The 19,748-nt window shown below is 59.7% G+C and overlaps 5 protein-coding genes, 1 long non-coding RNA gene and 1 other non-coding gene across 9 annotated transcripts; 4 read left to right on the forward strand and 3 right to left on the reverse strand.

The window, feature by feature from the left end:
- The first annotated feature begins 2 nt into the window (after positions 1–2).
- On the forward strand, positions 3–9,405 carry LOC127593571 (uncharacterized). Its single transcript, XM_052055116.1, has 3 exons — positions 3–732; positions 1,904–1,981; positions 7,092–9,405. Exons 1-3 carry the CDS (start codon positions 566–568, stop codon positions 7,882–7,884), a joined length of 1,038 nt encoding a protein of 345 aa, XP_051911076.1. The 5' UTR covers positions 3–565; the 3' UTR covers positions 7,885–9,405.
- Positions 1,872–5,976, reverse strand: LOC127593554 (CCR4-NOT transcription complex subunit 2-like). 3 transcript variants are annotated; one of them, XM_052055077.1, is made up of 15 exons: positions 5,907–5,976; positions 4,519–4,658; positions 4,378–4,450; positions 4,089–4,221; positions 3,838–4,023; positions 3,693–3,748; positions 3,483–3,608; positions 3,280–3,413; positions 3,082–3,205; positions 2,850–3,006; positions 2,715–2,776; positions 2,583–2,632; positions 2,419–2,519; positions 2,205–2,340; positions 1,872–2,132 (listed from the first exon to the last, which is right to left on the reverse strand). In XM_052055077.1, exons 2-15 carry the CDS (start codon positions 4,642–4,644, stop codon positions 2,046–2,048), a joined length of 1,551 nt encoding a protein of 516 aa, XP_051911037.1. In that variant the 5' UTR covers positions 4,645–4,658; positions 5,907–5,976; the 3' UTR covers positions 1,872–2,045. The 3 variants fall into 3 exon arrangements, with proteins under 3 accessions (XP_051911037.1, XP_051911036.1, XP_051911035.1); XM_052055076.1 differs by having other exon boundaries at positions 2,205–2,349; XM_052055075.1 differs by having other exon boundaries at positions 2,205–2,349; positions 3,483–3,748.
- On the reverse strand, positions 6,687–9,308 carry LOC127593594 (uncharacterized). The gene is made up of 2 exons (XR_007960454.1): positions 9,155–9,308; positions 6,687–7,323 (listed from the first exon to the last, which is right to left on the reverse strand). It is a non-coding gene; the product is annotated as an uncharacterized LOC127593594 (long non-coding RNA).
- Positions 9,400–11,177, reverse strand: LOC127594105 (potassium voltage-gated channel subfamily A member 5; the record flags this gene model as incomplete). The annotated part of the gene is made up of 2 exons (XM_052056037.1): positions 10,524–11,177; positions 9,400–10,278 (listed from the first exon to the last, which is right to left on the reverse strand). Coding segments are annotated over exons 1-2 (1,533 nt in total), but the record flags the coding sequence as incomplete, so codon positions are not given.
- A 1,281-nt stretch (positions 11,178–12,458) lies between these two features.
- On the forward strand, positions 12,459–17,088 carry kcna1b (potassium voltage-gated channel, shaker-related subfamily, member 1b). The gene is made up of 2 exons (XM_052055099.1): positions 12,459–12,610; positions 14,505–17,088. Exon 2 carries the CDS (start codon positions 14,796–14,798, stop codon positions 16,215–16,217), a length of 1,422 nt encoding a protein of 473 aa, XP_051911059.1. The 5' UTR covers positions 12,459–12,610; positions 14,505–14,795; the 3' UTR covers positions 16,218–17,088.
- A 179-nt stretch (positions 17,089–17,267) lies between these two features.
- rpl18a (ribosomal protein L18a) lies at positions 17,268–19,232 on the forward strand. The gene is made up of 5 exons (XM_052055135.1): positions 17,268–17,409; positions 18,346–18,525; positions 18,644–18,773; positions 18,839–18,948; positions 19,096–19,232. Exons 1-5 carry the CDS (start codon positions 17,392–17,394, stop codon positions 19,186–19,188), a joined length of 531 nt encoding a protein of 176 aa, XP_051911095.1. The 5' UTR covers positions 17,268–17,391; the 3' UTR covers positions 19,189–19,232.
- LOC127594355 (small nucleolar RNA SNORA68) lies at positions 18,165–18,297 on the forward strand. Its single transcript, XR_007960756.1, has one exon. It is a non-coding gene; the product is annotated as a small nucleolar RNA SNORA68 (small nucleolar RNA).
- Positions 19,233–19,748: the final 516 nt, after the last annotated feature.

Raw genomic sequence — 19,748 nt, forward strand, 5'->3', positions numbered from 1 at the left:
GATGAGGGCTGCACTACCACTACCTGGGCGGCGCTTCCCGAAACTTTGGTCGCGCCCCAGAAAAGTTGCGAGGAATCGGAATCACGTGACTTTGGGCAAAACGAAACCGACTCCCTTTTCTGCCAACTTTTGAGTCTTGATTTGAGATCATTTCTAAGAGGAGTTTGGGAAAGGAGTTTCCATCGAGTGCTAGATGAATCAACACGGGGCAAAGCCTTTTTCTTTTTCGTTTCAATTTAATCCAACCATTAATTTCTTTCAGTATTTCGGTTGACATTTGGCAGTGAGCGGCTTCCGGGAGGAAGGCGGAGCCAAAGACCAAACGGGAAGTCACCCGAGTCGACGCTGAGGCGACGTCGGCAGTCGGTCGTCGTCTCTGCAGAGCTGCCAAAACAACGTCGCGCCGGCTTCAGAACGGACGACGTGACGCTCGAGTGTCGTGTGAGACGGCAAACCAAAAGAAAACGTTGCCACGCTCGGCTGCGCGAGGCGCTTTGGCAAGTTTGAAGGCGACGCGAAGCGCACGTGTTGGACCGGCGGAGAAGCGGACCCTCCCTCGGCTTGAATGTCGCGCGCATTCGCGCCGATTGGTTGTCGGGAAGTGAGCGAGGAGGAACGCCCGACGCGGGTCCAGTTGCAGCGGCGCCGACGACACGGACTCGGAGTCGACGGAGACGACGAAGGTCTCGTCCGGACGCCGCACCGGGTCCCCCGGAAGCTTTTGACCTGCAGGTAAGCGATGCCCTCTCGCTGCGCGTCGGACTCAAAACACGAGCAGACACCCGTCGCTAACGTGACACGGCGCGAGAAGCTTGAAACCTTTTGAAAAAGTGACGGCGACGAGAAGGGGCGGGTGGGCTGTCACGCCGCGTCTCTCGTTCGATTTCAAGGCACCGGCAAAATATGACGAAATGGACTATTTCAGTCCGGCTGGATCTGTTTTTCTACCGATCCAACGAGTAGATCGTTCCCCATTCGAGACTTGTTTATCGTCACATTCTCCTCCTCGTCACCACGGCCCCCGGGTGTGTGCTTCAATTCATTTCAACTTGATTTGGACCGCACCTTATCATAGCAAAGGCTTCTCAAAGTGCTTGACGGTAAAAAGAAATACCCAAAGAAAGGAATTAAACCGGACAACAGATGATGTGACAACTTTCACGATCAGAATATTTATTTGTTGCCATGAAAAAACAAAACAAAACTTGTCGCTATGAAAACACTAGCTGCCATTCTGAGTCAGGTCAGGTCAGGTGAGGTCATGTCATGGAGAGCAGCAGTGCCCTGGAGGCTGCCTCCATGGCAACCCGATTCGGAGGGCGCCCTCCTATGGAAGCTTAGAGTATTGCGGGGACATCCTCTCTTCCAAGACAAAAAGTTGACGCAAGACGCGCTCGGAGCCGCCTGGGTTCTTCCCGTAGTACCGAGATGCCCACCTTTAGCCTCACTGGTAGTTGTCCTCCTTCGGATGCAGAGATTTTTCAATCATTTTCTCATGTGCCAAATGGTCTGACGAGTGACCAAGAGTGGACGAGCACTCGCCCCGTCGCCTGAACATACGGCCATTTATTTGATTTTGGGGGGAATCTTCAGGTTGAGGTCCACGTACTCGTCCGCTCTTTGTCCTCGTCGGTAGAACGGCAGCATGTCACGCGAGAGGGAAACGCGAGTGAAGAGCTCCGCGGTATTGAGCTTTGTCACTCGCACAACGTGTTGCCCGCGGCTGTCAACGAGAACGCTTCTGCATCGCTCGGTGACCAGTGCGGCCGAATCCCTCGCCGGTCGGGTTTTCGAGGACAAACCGGTACACCGTTGGAGTCGAGCTGGCTTCGGGGGGGCTTTCCGCGGACGTCTCCAAAGCACGTGACGTCTTGGTACTTACATTTGTCTTTTATTGTCAAAGGGTGCTACAAAGTCCATTCGCTGTTCCTGAGAGGCGGACGCCCCGTCGGGGGAGAGCGAGAGCCGCCGTCGGGATCAGGTAAGAAAATGCGAGTTCAAAGACGGGCGGTGGCGGGCCGGGGCGGGGCGGTGCGGGCGGCCAATCAGAAGGCCTGCTGGGCGGGGTTGTAGTTGAAAGTGGAGGGAACGTGAGGTCGCTCTTCCAGTTTCTCGTATTCCAGGTGGAACTCCTGATGGCGGCAGGGGCGGCGTTAGACGGAGCGCCCGTGCGCGCGTTTGCGGCAGTACGTGCGCCTCGTTACCTTGGCAACCTTCCTCCAGTTGAGGCAGTCAAAGAAGTAGTACGTTCCCCTCTCGTAGGCGTTGGTCTTGAGCGAGGGCTCCATGCCGGGCGCCCGCGTGATCCACACGCGCTCCTCCTTGTGGTAACGCCAGTCCCTGTTGAAGCTAACGCACGGAGGGTGAGGCGCCGGGTGCGGCGCGCGGAGCGCGCCGGCGCGTGCGTGCGGCTCTCACAGCTCCACGGCGGCCAGCAGCTGCAGCAGGTCGCCGCCGTTCATGTAGTAAAGGTAAAACAGGAGGTCCTCGCCGTAGCGAGACAGCTTGATGGCGGCCAGCTGGACGGCAGCACAGTGTCAAGACGGGCGCGGGCAGGCGCAGGCGCACGCAGGCAAGCGTACCTTGTCCCGGATGTGGATGTTGGTCAAGTATTCCGACGGAACGTGAAAGTCTGCCGGGGAGAAAGGTAAAGGACAAGCTCCAATGACCCGAAGCTCCCGAAGCTCCCGCATTCACCCGCGCGCCAGACTCACCGATGTCCTGCGGCCGACACGGCGCCGACGCCCACGGAGACGCAAACTTGGGGTAGAGGTTCCTGGAGGGCGACAAGAGAAGATGAGCGGCGGCGGCGGCGGCGGCAGGGCCGGACGCGCGGCTCCTGGTCGTACTCGGGAGAGTTGAGGTTGAGGCCCAGCGTGGTGAGGTCGGAGCCCAGAGCCAAGTGCACCATGCCGGGGTCCGTCTCGGCCGCCCGGATGAACGTCAGCAGGCCGATCATGCCGAACTGGTCCGTTACCATTCCCGGCGGGATGTTGCTCACGCGCCCTGCATGAGACGCGGACATCGACGGCGATGGATTGGATCGCGTGCGCGTGCGTGCGTGCGGCCTGCGCCTCTCACCGTCGGGGAGCACCTGGATTCCCTTCTTGTGCTGGTTGTTGCTGCTCGCCGACACACAACTTTTGTCACCCGGAAACTTTGGACCATCTGAGTTGGAGGCGGGCTTACCTGAAGAGCTGAGGTTCTGCGAGGCGGAGATGAGAGTCAGCCGCCGGGAAGTGGCTCGGCGCGGCGCGGGCGCGGGCGCATGCGCGTCACCGTTTTGCCGTCGTCGCCGCCGCCGCCGCCGGGGTCTTTGGTCTGGTAATTTGGGCCCGGCAGTGCTGGGAAATCCTCGTTGTGGATGGAGAAGTCTTGCGGCTGCTCGCCGGACGGCTTGGTGACCATGCCCACTGCGGGGAGGGGCGGCGGCGTCACGGGCGCCGCTCGGCAAAATGACACGCCGGCCGGCGCTCACTCACCGTAGGGCGCCCGCCCGGCCAGCGGGTTGAGCAGCGGCGCCGGGTTGGCGCCCGCGTCCCTGCGGCTGCGCTCGGCCAGGGCCGGGAAATCCGACAGGTCCAGGCCCGTCACGTTCTCGCTGCCGTCTGCCAACGCCACGCCGGTCGGCATTGAAATCGCGGCGCATTTGTCTGTCGTCGGGGTGGGGGGGGTGGGGGTGGGGGCTTTACCTGTGCCGTTGAAGATGTTGAATCCGGGATTCCTGCTTACGCCGAAACCTGACATGCTGGTGCGCACACGGACACGCGCACGCTAGTCACGCTAGTCACGCTAGTCACGCGGCCTCCCGAGTCACGGGCCAAAGGTCGGGGGTACCTGTTGATGGTGAAGGCTTGCCGCGACTGTTTGGGCATTCCGATGATGCTGGGCGAGGACCCGCCGGGACTCCTCCCCCCGGCCCCGCCCCCTCGTTCTCCTCCCACCCCGACGGGCTGGCCCGCGAGGCCGCCCGCCTGCTGGTTGTGGTTGAGGACGCCGCGGCCGTTCAAGGGCGGGATCCCCCTGCCGAGACGGGCGCCGGGTCAGATCCACCGCCCGCCCCCTCCCTTTCGCGAGTCGCGACGTACCTGCTCGGCGAGGGCGGCGTGTGCACGGCGTGACCGCTCAGCTGCGCGGCGGCCGACTGAGCGAGCGCGCTTCGACTCTGCGGCGCTGGCGCCGCGCCGCTGTTGATGCCCCGCGTGGGGAAGCCGAGCGCACCTGAAGGCACCGCAAACAACGATCGCCGTCTTGATTGGAGTTGGGCCAGAGGTTCCGGGTTCGAATCCGGGCGCCCGAGTGGCTTTTTGCGTCAGACGGGAGGCGGCGCCGTCCGCGCCTCGATGACTTGAAGCGGGATGGGTGCCGGGCACTTACTCTGAGGTCCGTAGAGACTGGCTCCCAGCTGCGACAGCTGTCCCGGGGATGAGGCGGAGGATGAGGTCATCATCTGAAAGACAAAGGCATCCCGCTGACCTCGCCGGCGGCGTCGACGAGGTCAGCGACGGCGCCGCTTACGTCTTTGTCGGCGCGGTGCGGCGGGAAGACGGACGGCTGGCCGTAGTAGAGGCCGCCCGACTCGTCGGCCGCATAGTCGCCCTCCAGCCCCGCCTCCGTGAACTTCTTCCGGTGAGCCCCAAACATGGCCGCCGTGTCACCTGCCACAACCCCGCGCCCCCGCAAATCAGGTCAGGCCGACTTTGTCGTGGCAAAAGCGGCACCTCGAATAGACTAAGCCCGGCCTGCTATCTGAGCCAGGCGAGGCAAAGGCGTTCTGAGAACGAGGGGGAGGCGAAAAAGATGATGTGAACTTTTTCAATACCCACGTGTGACTAGTTTTCAATGGTCCCCCCCCCCCCACCCCTGTAACTCAGTTTTCTGTTCTGCATTTGATTGTTGATGACCAATCTGTCATTCGAACCATGACGTCACAAGGCAGTCTCGCAACCCCATCCACCTCATTTATCTTTCTGAGGTACCACAAGATCCATTTTTCTTGAAAGCGACCCCCCCAAAATTGCCGCCACTTGCGGAGACCCCGAGCAAGTTTTTGTCATGGTTTTCAGTTGAGGCAGCTGTCCCGGGAGGTACCCTGGCGCTGATTGGTGAGCAACCTGGCGGCGCGGGTCTCACCTGACGCACGTATCGTCAGGTGACAGGGTGGGCGTGGCTTGATTGACTCGCTCGACAACCGGACGAGCGAAGGCAGCGGTTTGCGCGCTCCCAAAACAAGCGGAACCCCCCACCAACGAGTTTCGAGGTGAGTTGCCCGGCGGTTCGGAATGTCGTTCGTCGTCTTGTGCTCGGGCCCCAAACTCTTCAAAGTTGGCGCCCGGCGGCTCGACGTGCGCCATTGTCGCAAACGGCTACCGTTAGCCACAAAAGCTAACGTCATTCCATTCCCACGCCGGCGGGCGAGCCGGGAGCTCCAAGACGCGTTTTCATGCGGTGTTAAGCGGAGCTAATTGACATTATTCTGTCAGAATCCGCGCCTGACGACACGTCGACCGACGGACGCTCGACTCGAGGACTCTTTACATTTGTGGCTAAATGAAGCTAAAGCATCTGGCGGCTTTCGGAGGATTTCCGGCGCAACCGTGTGAATCAACTGCTCGAGTGGAGCCGGTTGCGGGGGGAGTAGCCTCACAGGTTCTCCGAGCTGCTCTTTTGCTTGCAAACCCGGCCCCCGGAGCTTAACCAGCTGCGAGGAGAACAACAACAACAACAACAACAAAAGGCTCAGGAGGGCTAGTGGCGGGAGAAAGGTCACCGAGGGCGCGGCGTGCCCCGCGGATTCAGTCATCAGTCGATGCGCTTGGGAAAAGAAACCACGCGCAGTGGAAGAATTCAAAAGATATCGCTATATCTATCCCAAAAACGAAATCAAAATTTTAAAAAGAGCTCACCGCATCAATCTTTCTTCACCGCTACTTTTAAGATGGCCGACATTGCTTTCCGAACGCAAAGCATGCTGGGAGCTGTAGTCTTTTCCACGCGATCCAACTTTGAATCCGAACCGTTTTCTCCAAATTGACACCATGTGATTGTACCGTGACATCATTTTAAAAGCCAGAATAGAAAACGCAGTAGTCACGTGTAGTTGAATTCAACAAAAAATGTAAAACAAGAGTCTTTGTTGAGGACTGCGGAATAGGCTCGAGTTGACGACAAAGGAATAGAAAAGAGTGCAATTCGCGGTTCACGTTGGTTGATTTTCACTCCAGGTAAGGATTTGACGCAGTACCCATTTGACTAGACGACGACTAGATTATTGTATACAGAGGTACCTCGACCTACGAAATTAATTGGCTCCGGAAGAAATTTGTGAACTCGAAAATTTGGGAGTTAGTGACGCGATTTCCGTGTAAATGCCGTAATTCGTTTCCAAGGTGATCTTGTACTCTATCAAATTTGACTGCAATCTATTGGAGGCTGTAGATGTGAGTGTGCGAGCCCTCCTGAGCCTTTTTTTGTTGTTGTTGTTGTTCTCCTCGCGGCTGGTTAAGCTCCAGGGGCCGGATTTGCCGGCAAAAGAGAACCTCCGTTGTCTTCCATTCAAGTCTTGAGCGTCCGAGCGGAAGGGAGAGTTAGTTGAGTGCAATGGACTGTTGGGTCGCGGACGGGGAATCTTGTGAATGGCTCCCTCTGGCGGCGCGCCCCGGGAAATGCACAGAGACCGACGAGCGGATGAGGCAGTGATTTTATTCAATCGAGAATCAACAAATATTTGAACATACGCACGCGCGCAGACACAAAAAACGTTTGGCTTTTTCGCACCCATTTGGCAGCGTCGATAAGTGGGTTCGGAGAAAGGAGCCACCAATTAAAGGGACCGCGTCGGGCCGGGTGGGAGCGCTGCGCCCAAACATGCGTGGGCGTCTCGCACTGACCAGGGAGAGCATGCGCACCACAAGACCAAAGACAAATAGGAATGGCGACGGGAAGAGCAAGATGACTCAAACGCACCCGTTTTCTTTTTCTCACCCCCCCACCCCCCACCCCCACCCGTTTGGAGATTCAAATGCGGCCGGCCGGTGCTTTTCTTGTGAAAAGAGCTGATTTGATATGTTTTTTCTTTCTCGTTTTCGCAGCGCCTTTCGGGATGTCGTGCGGGAACAGGAAGCGCAAAGGAGGAGGCCACGCGGCATCCAAAGAGTCTGCAAATCACAGGGGTCCTCCAATGCGACGTGGTATGGCTTTTCCAGAAAACGTTTTTCAAAAGCCGCTCCATCCGGTTCTCCTCTTCCTGCTCCTCGCCGATCGGTCGAAAGGCACACGGGTCCGGAGGGGGCGCGGCGGGCGGGGGTTCCGAGGTCATCCGCTCTGCGGGATGGCACAAACAAAGCACACCTTTTGTCCAAAATAGCGTCTTCCGCGTTGGACCCTGCGCCGCGCGGAGCGCTCGACTCGACCGCGCGTCATTCAAAGGAACCCTCCCCCGTCGCCGCGACTCGGCGCCGCTTTCCGAATCTCTTTGGATTTCGGCCGTCCTCTCCCTTCCGCGACGATCGGCCGTACGTTCTGATTTCTGCGAGTAATGGCGACTGCGGTCCCATGACTCGGCGCTCCGCGTGGCCGCGCATGTTTCTGCTTAGGATTTGGCGATTTTGTTGCGCAACGGCAGCAAATTTGGACGCCGCGGTCGCTTCCGCCGTTCACGGGGTTCCGGGACGAGCCGCTTTGGCTCGACCGGACTCTGCGCCGGTGTCGTTCCCTTTCGGCCGGTCCCTCTTATTTTGGCCCCTCCCCCCGCCCATCTTCCTGGAAGTTAATCCGCGGCGTCGCGGCAGATGGCGGCGTGCGTCGGGCCGCCCGCCCGCCTCCACCGCCGCGCCAGTTATGAATGATTGCGCGCTCCGGGGCATTAACTTGGGATCACTTTAATCCCGCGCAGCATATGCGAGGCCCGCTGGGACAAATCCGGCGTGACCCGCCGCCTCCCACCTAAATAGTTCCCTCAAAAGCTTCGCCAGCGATCTCCGCGCGGATGCGGAAGTTAGGAGCGGGCCCCCCTTCCCGATCTTTCACTGGTTTGCGCGTGGCCGCTTTTGAAACGTCCATGTTGTTGTTGTGGTGGTGCGCCGGCGGGGGGTTGCTTAGGTGGCCGCCTTCTATCGCGCGTGCAATAAAAGGCGGCGGGAAGAAGAGGATCAGGGAAGCGGAAAAGCAGGACACAAAGTGGCGCGGACGTTATCCGAGTTGATGCGTGAGCGCTCGCCTTTGTTGCCAGGGGGCGCTGCCGGGCCACGTGACGGAAGCTCGCTAATTATGACACACTCGTTTCCTCCCCCTTTATGTGTTCAGGTGTGCATGCATGCGTGTGGATGCGTCTGCGTACACACACACGCACACCCGCATGACTAAGAGAGCGCGAGCACACACAGCCACTCGGCCATATTCGCACTCAAAAGCGAGCACGCACTTGCAGGCAGTTGCAGCCCAAACACAAGCAGCCACGGGCCTTTTTGTGCGCGCATGTGATGTTTGTGTCGTGTACGCACGGGCGGATGATTGCCGTGCGCGCGCTAATTTCTTGACCGCCGCCAGGCTCGAGCGCTTGCTTACATAAGAGCGCCGTTGCGGGCCAGGTTGCCATTTGCGAGGCGGCCCCGAGGTTCGCTGATGTCATCCGCCCGTGATGTCACGCCGCGATGGCATCATCGAACGGCGTCGGTCCCGCAGCGTCGCGAGCCGGCAGCCGAAGGCCGCCGCCGACACGTGCGCCCGTTACGTAACGTCCCCCCCCGGTGGCCCGCTCTCAAGCGCCGCTTCCCGAACCCCGACGAGAGCGCCTCACGAGTCGCACGAAGGAAGCGGACGCCGTCTCCTCTGGCTTCCGCTTTCTGCGTGCGCGCTCCCCCCGAGGAGTTTTGTGCGCGCGCTGGGGTAGGTGCGCGTTTGTACGGATGGCGTGCGCACGCTGGAGATTATGGAAATAAAGTGAGGGATTAAACGCAGTTTTAGCGTCGGCGGCCAAACGAGACGTCCGTGGCTCCACGGCTTTGAGCAGCTATTTTCAAGTTTTCTAATCTGCGACGCCGCACGCCACCGCGCCGAGCGTTGGAGGACACCCGCGCCGTCCTCTGCGCTTTGTTTTTGCTCGTCGTCGTCACCGCGAATGACAAAGGGCGCGATTTGCCAGGCGTGCACTGACCTGGTGCGAGTCCCGTGGGTCCGGATCCTGGATCCAGACGAAACCTGAGAGGAAGGGGGTGAGGGGGTGTTCCCCGCAGGCTGGTGCGCGGCAGATAAGGGTTGAGGAAATGCAAGTTTGTGCGTGTCCGCCCGCCGGCCCGCCTACAAGTCGGTTTCCCGCGTGTCCAGGCAGAAGGCGTAGAGCGAGCTTTTCAGGTCCTTGACCTCGCCCTTGGCCCCGGCGGGCGCCCCCGACGACGGCGGCGGCGGCTCTTTGGTGCCCTCGGCGGCGGCGGCCTTGGCCTCGGGGGGCTCGTCCTTGAGCGAGGACTGGTCCTGGTCGGTCTCGCGGTGGTAGAAGTAGTTGAAGTTGGAGACGATGACGGGCACGGGCAGCGCGATGGTCAGCACGCCGGCGATGGCGCACAGCGAGCCCACGATCTTGCCGCCCACGGTGACGGGGCGCATGTCGCCGTAGCCCACCGTGGTCATGGTGACCACCGCCCACCAGAAGGCGTCGGGGATGCTGGTGAAGTGCGACTCGGGCTCGTCGGCCTCGGCGAAGTAGACGGCGCTGGAGAAGAGGATGACGCCGATGAAGAGGAAGAAGATGAGCAGGCCCAGCTCGCGCATGCTGGCCTTGAGCGTCTGGCCCAGGATCTGCAGGCCCTTGGAGTGGCGCGACAGCTTGAAGATGCGGAAGACGCGCACCAGACGGATGACGCGCAGGATGGCCAGCGACATGGCCTGCTGGCCGTTGGGGTGCTCCTGGCCCTGCTCGGCCAGCTCGGTGCCCAGCGTGATGAAGTAGGGCATGATGGACATGATGTCGATGATGTTCATCACCGTCTTGGAGAACTCGGACTTGCTGGGGCAGGCGAAGAAGCGCACAAAGAGCTCGAAGGTGAACCAGATGACGCAGGTGGTCTCCACGATGAAGAAGGGGTCGCTGAAGGTCAGCGAGGGCCGGGCCGCCGTGCCGTTGTCGTGGCGGCCGCCGGCCGGCAGCTCGCGCTCGTCCCGGAACTCGGGCAGCGTCTCCAGGCAGAAGGTGATGATGGAGATGGTGATGACCAGCACCGACACGATGGCGATGCCGCGCGCCGGGCTGGAGCTCTCCGGGTACTCGAAGATCAGCCACACCTGCCGACGCACACCGCCCACGCCCACGCCTTTAGTCCCCGGCCGACAAAGCGCCCCCCGCCCCGGCCACCCCCCTTGTGACGAGCGACGAGGCCGCGCCGCTTCTTAGTACGAGGACCGTCTCTGTTGCTTGTTTGGTTTTCAAAAACAATTTCTTTCAGTCTCCGCCGCAACGCTGGCACAACAACGACGGGCAAAAAGAAAGAAGGAAAAGCACGGGGGGGTTGGGGGGGGGGGGCACCGACCTGCTTCTGGAACTCGTTTCGCGGCAGCGGCTTCTCCTCCTCCCTGATGAATCCCTCGTCCTCGCGGAAGCGCTCCATGGCCTCCTCGCCCAGCTGGTAGAAGCGGATCTCGTCGGCAAAGACGTCGATGGACACGTTGACGGGCCTGCGGATTTTGCCGCCCGACTGGTAGAAGTAGAGGATGCCGTCGAAGCTGGGCCGGTTGCGGTCCAAGAAGTACTCGTTGCGCAGCGGGTCAAAGTACTTGATCCTCTTGGCCGGGTCGCCCAGCAGGGTGTCGGGGAACTGGTTGAGGGTGCCCAGCTGCGTCTCGTAGCGCAGGCCGGCGATGTTGATCAGCACCCGCTCGTTGCTGTCCGAGTCCAAGTCCAGGTCCGGGAGCTCGTCGTCAAAGACGTGCGGGCTGTGGTCGGCGCGCAGCAGCGCGTCCATGGCGTTCTCGCTGCAGCTCAGCGCGCTGTTCATGTCGTTGATCTTCCACGCAGGATGAGGAGGCTGCTGCTGCTGCTGATGATGATGATGATGATGAAGAAGAGGAGCGTTCATTTCTTTGCCCAAGTCGTCCATGAGCGCCGAGTGGAGCTGCTGCTGCTGCTGCTGCTCTGCGTTGTTGGCGCCTCCGTTCTCCTGCAGGTTCACCAGAGCCACCTCCATGGCCACGCCGTTGGCCGTCGCACGCCCGCGACCCCCCCCCCCCTCCCCGCCGCACAGCCTGCCTAGCTGCCTAGCCGCCTCGCTCCTCACGCGCACTTGTTGCCGGAGCCCGCCGGCATCCCGAGAGATGCGGGAGGAGGAAGGCGACGCGCCGGAGATGAAGCCCCGGCAGGAGTGCGGCCGGAATGCCGGGACGTCGCAGGAACGCCGTCGCTCCGCCCCCCACCCCCCGCCCCCGCCGCCCGCCCCCTGACGTGCGCGCGGCTCGCTCCTTCCCTCTCTTTGCTCCCTTCCTTCCCCGTTTTGTCTTTTGCCGTTTTCACTCGGCAAACATCTTTGCGTCCCCGCCGTCGAAGTTCAGTGCGCAAGAAAAAAAGGAAAATGTCGGACTGGTGCAAATGTGCCCTCGTCGTATTGGACAAGATGACGCGCGCGCGGGCTTAGCCGAGCCGCCTTTTTGCCGACTTCTTCACTCCAGAAATTGGTCCTCGTCTTGGGACTCGGCCCTTGGTCCACGCTGGCCCTTTAAGAGCGAGCGACCTCAAACGGGCTCAGTCATCCAAACGTCCAGTGGCCACACGCGCGCACGCTGACCTATTTAGAAGGTTACTTTCTTTGCCCAGCAGTCGGATTAAGAAAACAAAGCGTGAATGCTATATTTAGCCCCTTTCCTCGTCTCATGCGGCAGCGGCACCCTGATCGTGATCAGCATACGGCCCTCTGATTAACCAACACTAACCCCCCCGACCCCCCCACGGACACGGACACACACTTGACAAGAACAACGTGCGCCGTCGTGGCCCACGGGCAAAAGCATCCGCACAAAAGGAGGCGACCGGGACGACCTTTTTCCAAATCGCATTTTCCACCACACGCGAGATGCGTATGCGGGTGCCGCGGGGCCAGCTGACCCGAGACGGCTTTAATTCGGGTTGACAGGCGGTGAGTTCAGGTCCAGTCAGAAATCACACGCTCGCCGTGACGTCATTTGAAAACGTGTCGGCTCGCCGTCGGACGCGACCGTATTTGGACGCCGGGCGAGCAACGATGCCGCGGAACCGTCACGGGCCCATAGCGGCCTTGTTTGATCGTACGGGCCGCCCGTTAACGCTGCCGATACCGATGCTTGAAGGGCGCGCCAGATTTCTATCTAGAATTTTTTTTAGAGAAAAAACGACATTTTAATCACTTGCAATTTCCGACAGGAGCAAACGCCATCAGGCTGTCCTCATGGACTAAACGTTGACTTTGATTGTTTTCAGAAGTGCCTCGGACTCCCCAAAGTGTCATCGGGGCATCCTCGATCGCAAGTCATGGAACGGCCCGGTACTCGAGGGAGCGCTCCCGTCGTTTGCCAGTTTCGCCGCAGGACGTGGGAGCTGCGGCCCGTCGAGTCTCGCCGGATGGGATGGCGGTGGTCGCCGCGGCAACAGGTAACGCTCGCCCTCATGTGAGTCGCCTGCGCGCCGTCGCACGGCGGCCGCCTCGCTTCCTGAAAAGACACACCAAGTGCAAAAATGGCATCCGTCAATCGTGCGTGCGCGGCCTTCGAGCCGCGGCGACGTCTTTGTCCGAGCGCCGGTCGAGAGCTTTCGGTGGCGCCCCCTCGCGCTTGATCTTGGTTCGCAGACGAGGAGAAGAGCGAGGGGAGCCTGCCAGCGCGTGGCCGTGAGCTTAGCACGTGCCGCCCGTGTGCTGGATGAGCGCTCGAGTGGAAAATGGCAGCGCAGGAAGCCGCAGCCAATCGGCACCCTGCGCTCCTCACGAGGCGTGATCGGCGCCCCTTCCCCCAACCCTTCAGAGTGTGTGGGAGGCCCGCGGGAAGATTTCACTTACGCACACGACAAGTCAACGGCCTGCTATTTCAGTGGCTGTAGGCAAAAAGCAAGCGGCAGTCGTCCCAGCCGTCGGGCTTCTTGTTCTTGTTGTGACGTCGCCGTGTCTTGTCACGAGCGCAACGGTCGTTTTGCGCGCGGCTGACTTTTGGCGCGTCCCCTTCGCTCGGCAGAGCGCCGCTCGCCATGGCAACACGCGCGGGCCGCTCGCACCGCGGCTGCAGAGGGCCGCGCGAGCCGGCGGGCGGCGCCGTCGTCCTTTTTCTTCGCCCGGCTACCTTATGCCAATTAGCGGGTGGGGGGGCGGCACGTGAATATTTCATGCCAGTACGAGACACCTCGCTTTCCACATGCTGCCCTGCTCAGCGTTTGCGTCGCTTACAAGACGCGTTTGTCCCCTCGCCAACCTTAGCGATGCTTCATATAAGCCTCAGCCAATGATTCTTTCTGGGCGCCGCCCATGTTAGCTTGGCCCACGCTAACCTTGACCTTCCGGCGACCTTGCTTTGACCCTTTCTCTCGCTCAAGACTGGCTGGCCTCTGCGATTGCTTCAAAGGTTTCTCTTGAGCGTAGCCTAGCTTAGCATAGCTCCGTTTGTTTAGCACGCTGCAAAAAGAGCCGCCGACTGAGATCGGGCAGACGCGCGTCCCGTTAGCTTAGCTACATGCCGCGTTCGTAGCCCCCAAAATGCCGTGCTGCCGAGAAGAGCCCGCCTGCACTCTTGAAGGACAAATTGGTCGCGCGTGCTAAAAATAGTCGCGACGAATGAGGTGGTTTGTTATATAAGCATTCTGTGCCTTTATGAATGGGGGTGGGGGGGGGGGGGTCCGAAAGGGTCCTCGCGACAGCTGCCGAGCTCAACGTCATTGGAGCGTGTGGGAACAAGCTGCCATTTTGTACGCATCACAACACGCGTGGCGAGATTGTTGTTTTCGTTGGGCCACACGTGCAATTAGCTGACAACTCCCAGCTAATCCCAAAACTGGTCCAATGGCTGTCGGGGGGGCCGCTCGAGACTTCTGACGCCGGCTTTCCTTCCACATTTCAACAACAACAAAAAGACTTTTTCATGTCCATTTGTTTGTTTGTTTGTGAAATTTCTCAACTCTGCTTGTGTCCGCGCGTTGCTAGCTGGCGCTCCTTGAAAAGTCGGCGACAACAGACGGGCGAGCTGGGCAAAAGGGGGCGAGCGTGTTTGCCGTTGCCATGGCAACCGTGCGCCTCTTTTCCAGGCCGGGAAGGAGGAGGAGTGGAGGAGCTTGCGTCTCTGCGCCGCCTTTTCTCTCTGGAGGGCTTGCCTGTTCCTCCAGTTCTCTCTCTCTCTAACTCCCCGGCACCGAAAGCATGTCTGCATTGCGACGAAACCCCCCACCGCCCTCCCCACTCCCTCCCTCCCGCCCGCTCCTCTTCGCCAGCACAGTATGCTTCCGCCGAGGCTGCCCGGAGCCACGTTACGCTAAAGGATCTCCTTCTCCTTCTTCTCCTTCTCAGCGGTCTTCTCCCGGCGCCGCCCGCTCCGGTCCCAGGACGACGAGGAGGCACCGATGCCGCAGCGCGGGCGACCCGCGGCTCCGTCATCGGCCGGGGCCGGCGGGAGCGGGAAGGCGACACCCGGACGACGACGCGGCGCCATGAATATTTCATCCCGCCGAAAGACGAGCGCGTCCGGCAGAGCCGCCGCCCGTGACGCCACCGAGATGTTGTCGACGGCGACGATGGAGGCTCAGTAGGGGCCCGCCGCTCTCGTTTCCCGGTCGGCGGCCCGGTTCCTCTCCCGCCGGGATGACGGTGGCGTCGGCCGACAACGCGGACGAGAGCGCCGCCTCGCCCGGCCGCCCGCAGGTGGACGAGCGCGACGGGCACGAGTGCCGCGAGCGCGTGGTCATCAACGTGTCGGGGCTGCGCTTCGAGACGCGGCTGAAGACCTTGGCGCGCTTCCCGGACACGCTGCTGGGGAACCCCGAGAAGAGGATGCGCTACTTCGACCCGCTACGCAACGAGTACTTCTTGGACCGCAACCGGCCCAGCTTCGACGCCATCCTCTACTACTACCAGTCGGGCGGGCGGCTGCGGCGGCCCGTCAACGTTCCGCTGGACATGTTCTCGGAGGAGATCAAGTTTTACCAGCTGGGCGCCGAGGCCACGGAGAAGTTTCGCGAGGACGAGGGCTTCATCCGCGAGGAGGAGCGGCCCCTGCCCGACGAGGAATTCCGCCGGCAGGTCTGGCTGCTCTTCGAGCACCCGGAGAGCTCGGGCCCGGCGCGGGGCATCGCCATCGTGTCCGTCACGGTCATCCTCATCTCCATCGTCATCTTCTGCCTGGAGACGCTGCCCGAGCTGAAGGAGGACGCCGGCGGACGGCGGAGGGCGGCGGCGGCCGTGGCCAACAACGGCACGGCGGCCCGCCGCGGCGACATCCTCTCCGACCCTTTCTTCATGGTGGAGACCCTGTGCATCATCTGGTTCTCCTTCGAGCTCCTGGTGCGCTTCTTCGCCTGCCCCAGCAAGACGGCCTTCTTCCGCAACATGATGAACTCCATCGACGTGGTGGCCATCATCCCCTACTTCATCACGCTGGGCACCGAGCTGGCTGAGGACCCTGACGCCGAGGCGGTGGGCGAGCAGGCCACCTCGCTGGCCATCCTGCGCGTCATCCGGCTGGTGCGCGTCTTCCGCATCTTCAAGCTGTCGCGCCACTCCAAGGGCCTGCAGATCCTGGGCCAGACGCTCAAGGCCAGCATGCGCGAGCTGGGCCTGCTCATCTTCTTCCTCTTCATCGGCGTCATCCTCTTCTCCAGCGCCGTCTACTTCGCCGAGGCCGAGGAGAAGGAGTCCTACTTCACCAGCATCCCCGACGCCTTCTGGTGGGCGGTGGTCTCCATGACCACGGTGGGCTACGGCGACATGTACCCCGTCACCGTGGGCGGCAAGATCGTGGGCTCGCTCTGCGCCATCGCCGGCGTGCTGACCATCGCGCTGCCCGTGCCCGTCATCGTCTCCAACTTCAACTACTTCTACCACCGCGAGACGGACGGCGAGGAGCAAGCGCAGCTGCTGCGGCTCAGCCGGCGCAACTCGCCTGCCGAGCGGGACGACGCCTCCTCGCCGCTCGGCGAGTCCTCCGACAACAGCATTGACGACTTGCGCGAGGCCGCCCTGCGGACCGCCAACTGCGTCCGCGCCAAGATGCTGACCGACGTGTGAGACTCCACCTGGCCCCGCCGCTTCCCCAAAAAGGCGCTGGGCTCAGCGCCGGGCAAACTTTTGTCCCTCTCAAAAAGAAAAAAAGTCTTGAGTTTTGTACTTTATTTTGCATCGGTCCATTGAGAAGAATAAAAAAAAATAGATCCACATTTATTTCGAGCTCAAATAAAAATGTCAAAGTCATTGTCGCGTTGAGTCGCGTCGCGTAGACGTCAATTCGTGCCGGCTGAACTTCTTCCCGTCACGTCGACTCGTTTCTTGGGCTGAAGCAAAGCCATCGTGACAAGGCGTCCTCGTCATACGGCCTTTGCCCGCCATTGTTTCGTGAGCGCGAGCACTCGACGAGAGAGACGGACGGCTCGAGCTCGGCGAGGACGCGTAGCCGTTGCGAGACCCGCATTCGGCGACGGTCGCGCACGTCTTCGTCTCTCACGTCCAACCCGGAAGCGAAGAAAGATTTCGGGGACGTCCTCTGAGCGCGAGCGGCAGTAACCATGGCAACAAGCGCCCCACGCAGTGGCGGCCATTTCCCACTCGCTATTTTCTTCGTCGACGATTTTCACTCGGTCGTGTCTCGTGGCGTCCACTGAACAAGTGTCCGTCGAGTGAATGCTGCCCTCGCGTGGACGTTTGAGCGAGCGCAGCCTGCCTCTGGCTCGCGATTCAAACCTCGGCTCGGTCCCTCTGTCAAGTTGCAATCGAGCAACCGCTCTTTCTCTTGAGCCGCCTTGAAATGGATTTAACCTCTCCTCGGTAGCACTGTCTGGATCTCATTCAAATATTTTATCAATGAAAAACAATTGAAATAGTGGACAGTAAGCTCGCTGCCTATTGTAATTGCCCACCCCAAAAAAATCAATTCACGAATATGGAAGACGGAAAACACAGGCGAGTTTAAAAACAACTGAAGATAATTTTGAAAATAAAACAAATCTGTTTTCACTCGATGCTCGCCCTGGTAATGTATGTCTACGCCTATTACTTGATAAATAATACAGTGAATATTGAAAACAATGTCCGCTCGCTCGCAAGAGAGCTCTCCCGAGACGTCACGTGTTTTTGATTGACGTTTCTCGGCGTCACGGGAGCGGAAGTCCCTCCTCCCTCCGCGGTGTAGACAAGCGCCGTGTTCGCACGTCACTTCCTCTTTTCCTGCGGCTGTGAGCGAGACACCATGAAGGCGTCCGGCACTGTACGTAAAAATGTCTCTTTTCTTCTCGCCGACGTGGCGCGCGCGCCTTCCGCGCGTCGATGTCGACGTCTTAGTAAATGCGCGTCACGTTGGTCCGCTCGAGTGACCGCAAATGTGGTCGCGAGTGGACCGTTTTCATCTTGTTCGCGCGGTAGCTATGGCTCGCAACATGGCGTCGGTCGGCGGCACCATGTGGGCGACGTCGCGGTCGCGCTGCTCGCTAAAGGCCCCGATGGGAAATCGCTCCTTGGCTTTCCTCCCGTCGCTTCAAAACGGCCATTCGACCCGTGTCGGTTTTGGGCAGTGAACGCAGCGCCGAGTGAACCGAATGCGACCGAAACCGATCGCGCTAACCGCGAACGAGCGTTCACCCCGCGAGCTGCGAGTGAGCTCTAAATTCCTGACACGTTGCTAAATTATTTTCAGGCACAAATTCCCCCATGGCTTTTTGATTTTTATTTAAATGCCCCCCCCCCCAAAAAAATGTAGCGAGGCATGTCAAGCGTGACCATTGAACATTGTCGTTGGATTGATTTGCTGGTCGGGACACGTCACTGGCATAGGTCGATCCCCAGATTCATCCGTTGGCACGGTTTGAGCTTTCTGACGCCCAAAGAAAAACCAATGCGCCCACCAACCATATGTTTTTCTCCATGTAGAAGATTGTCAGACAAGTTTGATTTGAGGCAACGCGTGATGTGATGATTTTATTGGTCGCGAGTGACTCCATGTGTGGCTCGACACCTTTGGAGAAGTTTGCAGCCAAACCCAAAGGTCACACGCGCGACAGTGGTGTGACCGAGCGTGGCTTGCGCACAGCAACGCTTGCCTTGTCGCCTTTCTCGGCTGCTTTTGTGCCTATGAAAGTGAAACCAAGGCCTCACACGCGAGCCCTCGCCTGCCCAGGCTTGACCGCGATGTGTTTTTTGGCGGCAGCTGCGAGAGTACAAGGTGATCGGGCGGCTGCTGCCGTCACCCAAGAACCCGACCCCGCCCCTGTACCGGATGCGCATCTTTGCCCCCAACCACGTGGTGGCCAAGTCCCGCTTCTGGTACTTTGTGTCCCAACTCAGGAAGATGAAGAAGGCGTCCGGCGAGACCGTCTACTGCGGACTGGTGCGTATTGCCCGCTAGCCAAAATGCTGCCCCTTGAATTTGAGATGGAGCGAGTGAGGCTTTCATCTCCTTGCGCACAAGTCAATGGTCGTCACCCTTTGAATGCGATGCCGTGCAGGTCCACGAGAAGACGCCCCTGAAGGTGAAGAACTTTGGCATCTGGCTGCGCTACGACTCGCGCAGCGGCACGCACAACATGTACCGCGAATACCGGGACCTCACCACCTCCGGAGCCGTCACCCAGTGCTGTGAGTGGTGACCCGACCCCCGTCCCGGCTTTTTGCCGCCTTCCTAATTTGCCGTTCCTCCGCAGACCGCGACATGGGCGCCCGGCACCGCGCCCGCGCCCACTCCATTCAGATCATGAAGGTCCAGGTGATCGCCGCCAACAAGTGTCGCAGGCCTGCCATCAAGCAGTTCCACGTGAGTTTCTGCCCACTTTGCGGCGGCGGCCCTCCCTCGCGGGGGGCCGCTCCACTTTGGCGCGACGCCGCCAGACACGCAAATGCCCGTTGGCGCTTGCTGTTTGGTTGTTGTTGACTGACGCGATGTGGCTTTGGTGTCCCGCAGGACTCCAAGATCAAGTTCCCGCTGCCTCATCGGGTCCTGCGCCGCCAGCACAAACCCCGCTTCACCACCAAGAGACCAAAAACCTTCTTCTAAAGGCCACGGGGGACTATCCAAATAAATTGTTGTTTTGGTTGGAAGCTTTTAGTGTTCTCTTGTCATCTTTTTCTTCTTGCATCTCCATACAATTTTTTTTCACCACGCTTCCGCAGTTGGATCAACATCTACCCACATTCTTGCTGCTGGAGGCTGTAAAGTTTCCCCAGTGTGGGACAAATAAAGGAGCTCTTAATCTACTTTCTCTGTCACACACGTTCACAGCACGAGGTGGTCATTGTAATTGGGCCCACCGAAAAACAGCTCTGGTGATGGGTCTGCTGTTCTCGAATTTTGTTGATTTATTGAAAGGACGACAATCATTGGTTAGATGGGGGCCTCCCACTCTTTGTCCTCCAACGGACTCTGGAATCGCCGATGACCACCGACGTGCCTTTGAGTCACTTTGGCTACTTGGGCTTTCTTTGCAGGAGGCACGGTGTCAAACATTGTACCTTTGCAGAATAATACTTTATTCTCAATATTTTTAACTGATTTATAATTTAAAGATCAATGCAATTCATTGGTTGATTTATACCTTTACAAAAAATCTTTTTTTT

Source organism: Hippocampus zosterae, chromosome 21 (assembly GCF_025434085.1).
Source record: "Hippocampus zosterae strain Florida chromosome 21, ASM2543408v3, whole genome shotgun sequence".
Classification (NCBI taxonomy): domain Eukaryota; kingdom Metazoa; phylum Chordata; class Actinopteri; order Syngnathiformes; family Syngnathidae; genus Hippocampus; species Hippocampus zosterae.

What these genes read in the sequence shown, in the direction of transcription:
- LOC127593571 (XM_052055116.1), top strand. Translation starts at nt 566, where the DNA reads ATGTCGCGCGCATTCGCGCCGATTGGTTGTCGGGAAGTGAGCGAGGAG. An exon ending in CGGAAGCTTTTGACCTGCAG is followed by an intron (nt 733 to 1,903) that starts GTAAGCGATGCC and finishes TTATTGTCAAAG; the next exon opens with GGTGCTACAAAGTCCATTCG. An exon ending in AGAGCCGCCGTCGGGATCAG is followed by an intron (nt 1,982 to 7,091) that starts GTAAGAAAATGC and finishes TCGTTTTCGCAG; the next exon opens with CGCCTTTCGGGATGTCGTGC.
- LOC127593554 (XM_052055075.1), bottom strand. Translation starts at nt 4,644, where the DNA reads ATGTTTGGGGCTCACCGGAAGAAGTTCACGGAGGCGGGGCTGGAGGGC. An exon ending in AATCCAGGTGCTCCCCGACG is followed by an intron (nt 3,007 to 3,081) that starts GTGAGAGGCGCA and finishes CGTCTCATGCAG; the next exon opens with GGCGCGTGAGCAACATCCCG. An exon ending in GTGTCGGCCGCAGGACATCG is followed by an intron (nt 2,633 to 2,714) that starts GTGAGTCTGGCG and finishes TCTCCCCGGCAG; the next exon opens with ACTTTCACGTTCCGTCGGAA.
- kcna1b (XM_052055099.1), top strand. Translation starts at nt 14,796, where the DNA reads ATGACGGTGGCGTCGGCCGACAACGCGGACGAGAGCGCCGCCTCGCCC.
- rpl18a (XM_052055135.1), top strand. An exon ending in AGACCGTCTACTGCGGACTG is followed by an intron (nt 18,526 to 18,643) that starts GTGCGTATTGCC and finishes GATGCCGTGCAG; the next exon opens with GTCCACGAGAAGACGCCCCT. An exon ending in CTGCCATCAAGCAGTTCCAC is followed by an intron (nt 18,949 to 19,095) that starts GTGAGTTTCTGC and finishes GGTGTCCCGCAG; the next exon opens with GACTCCAAGATCAAGTTCCC.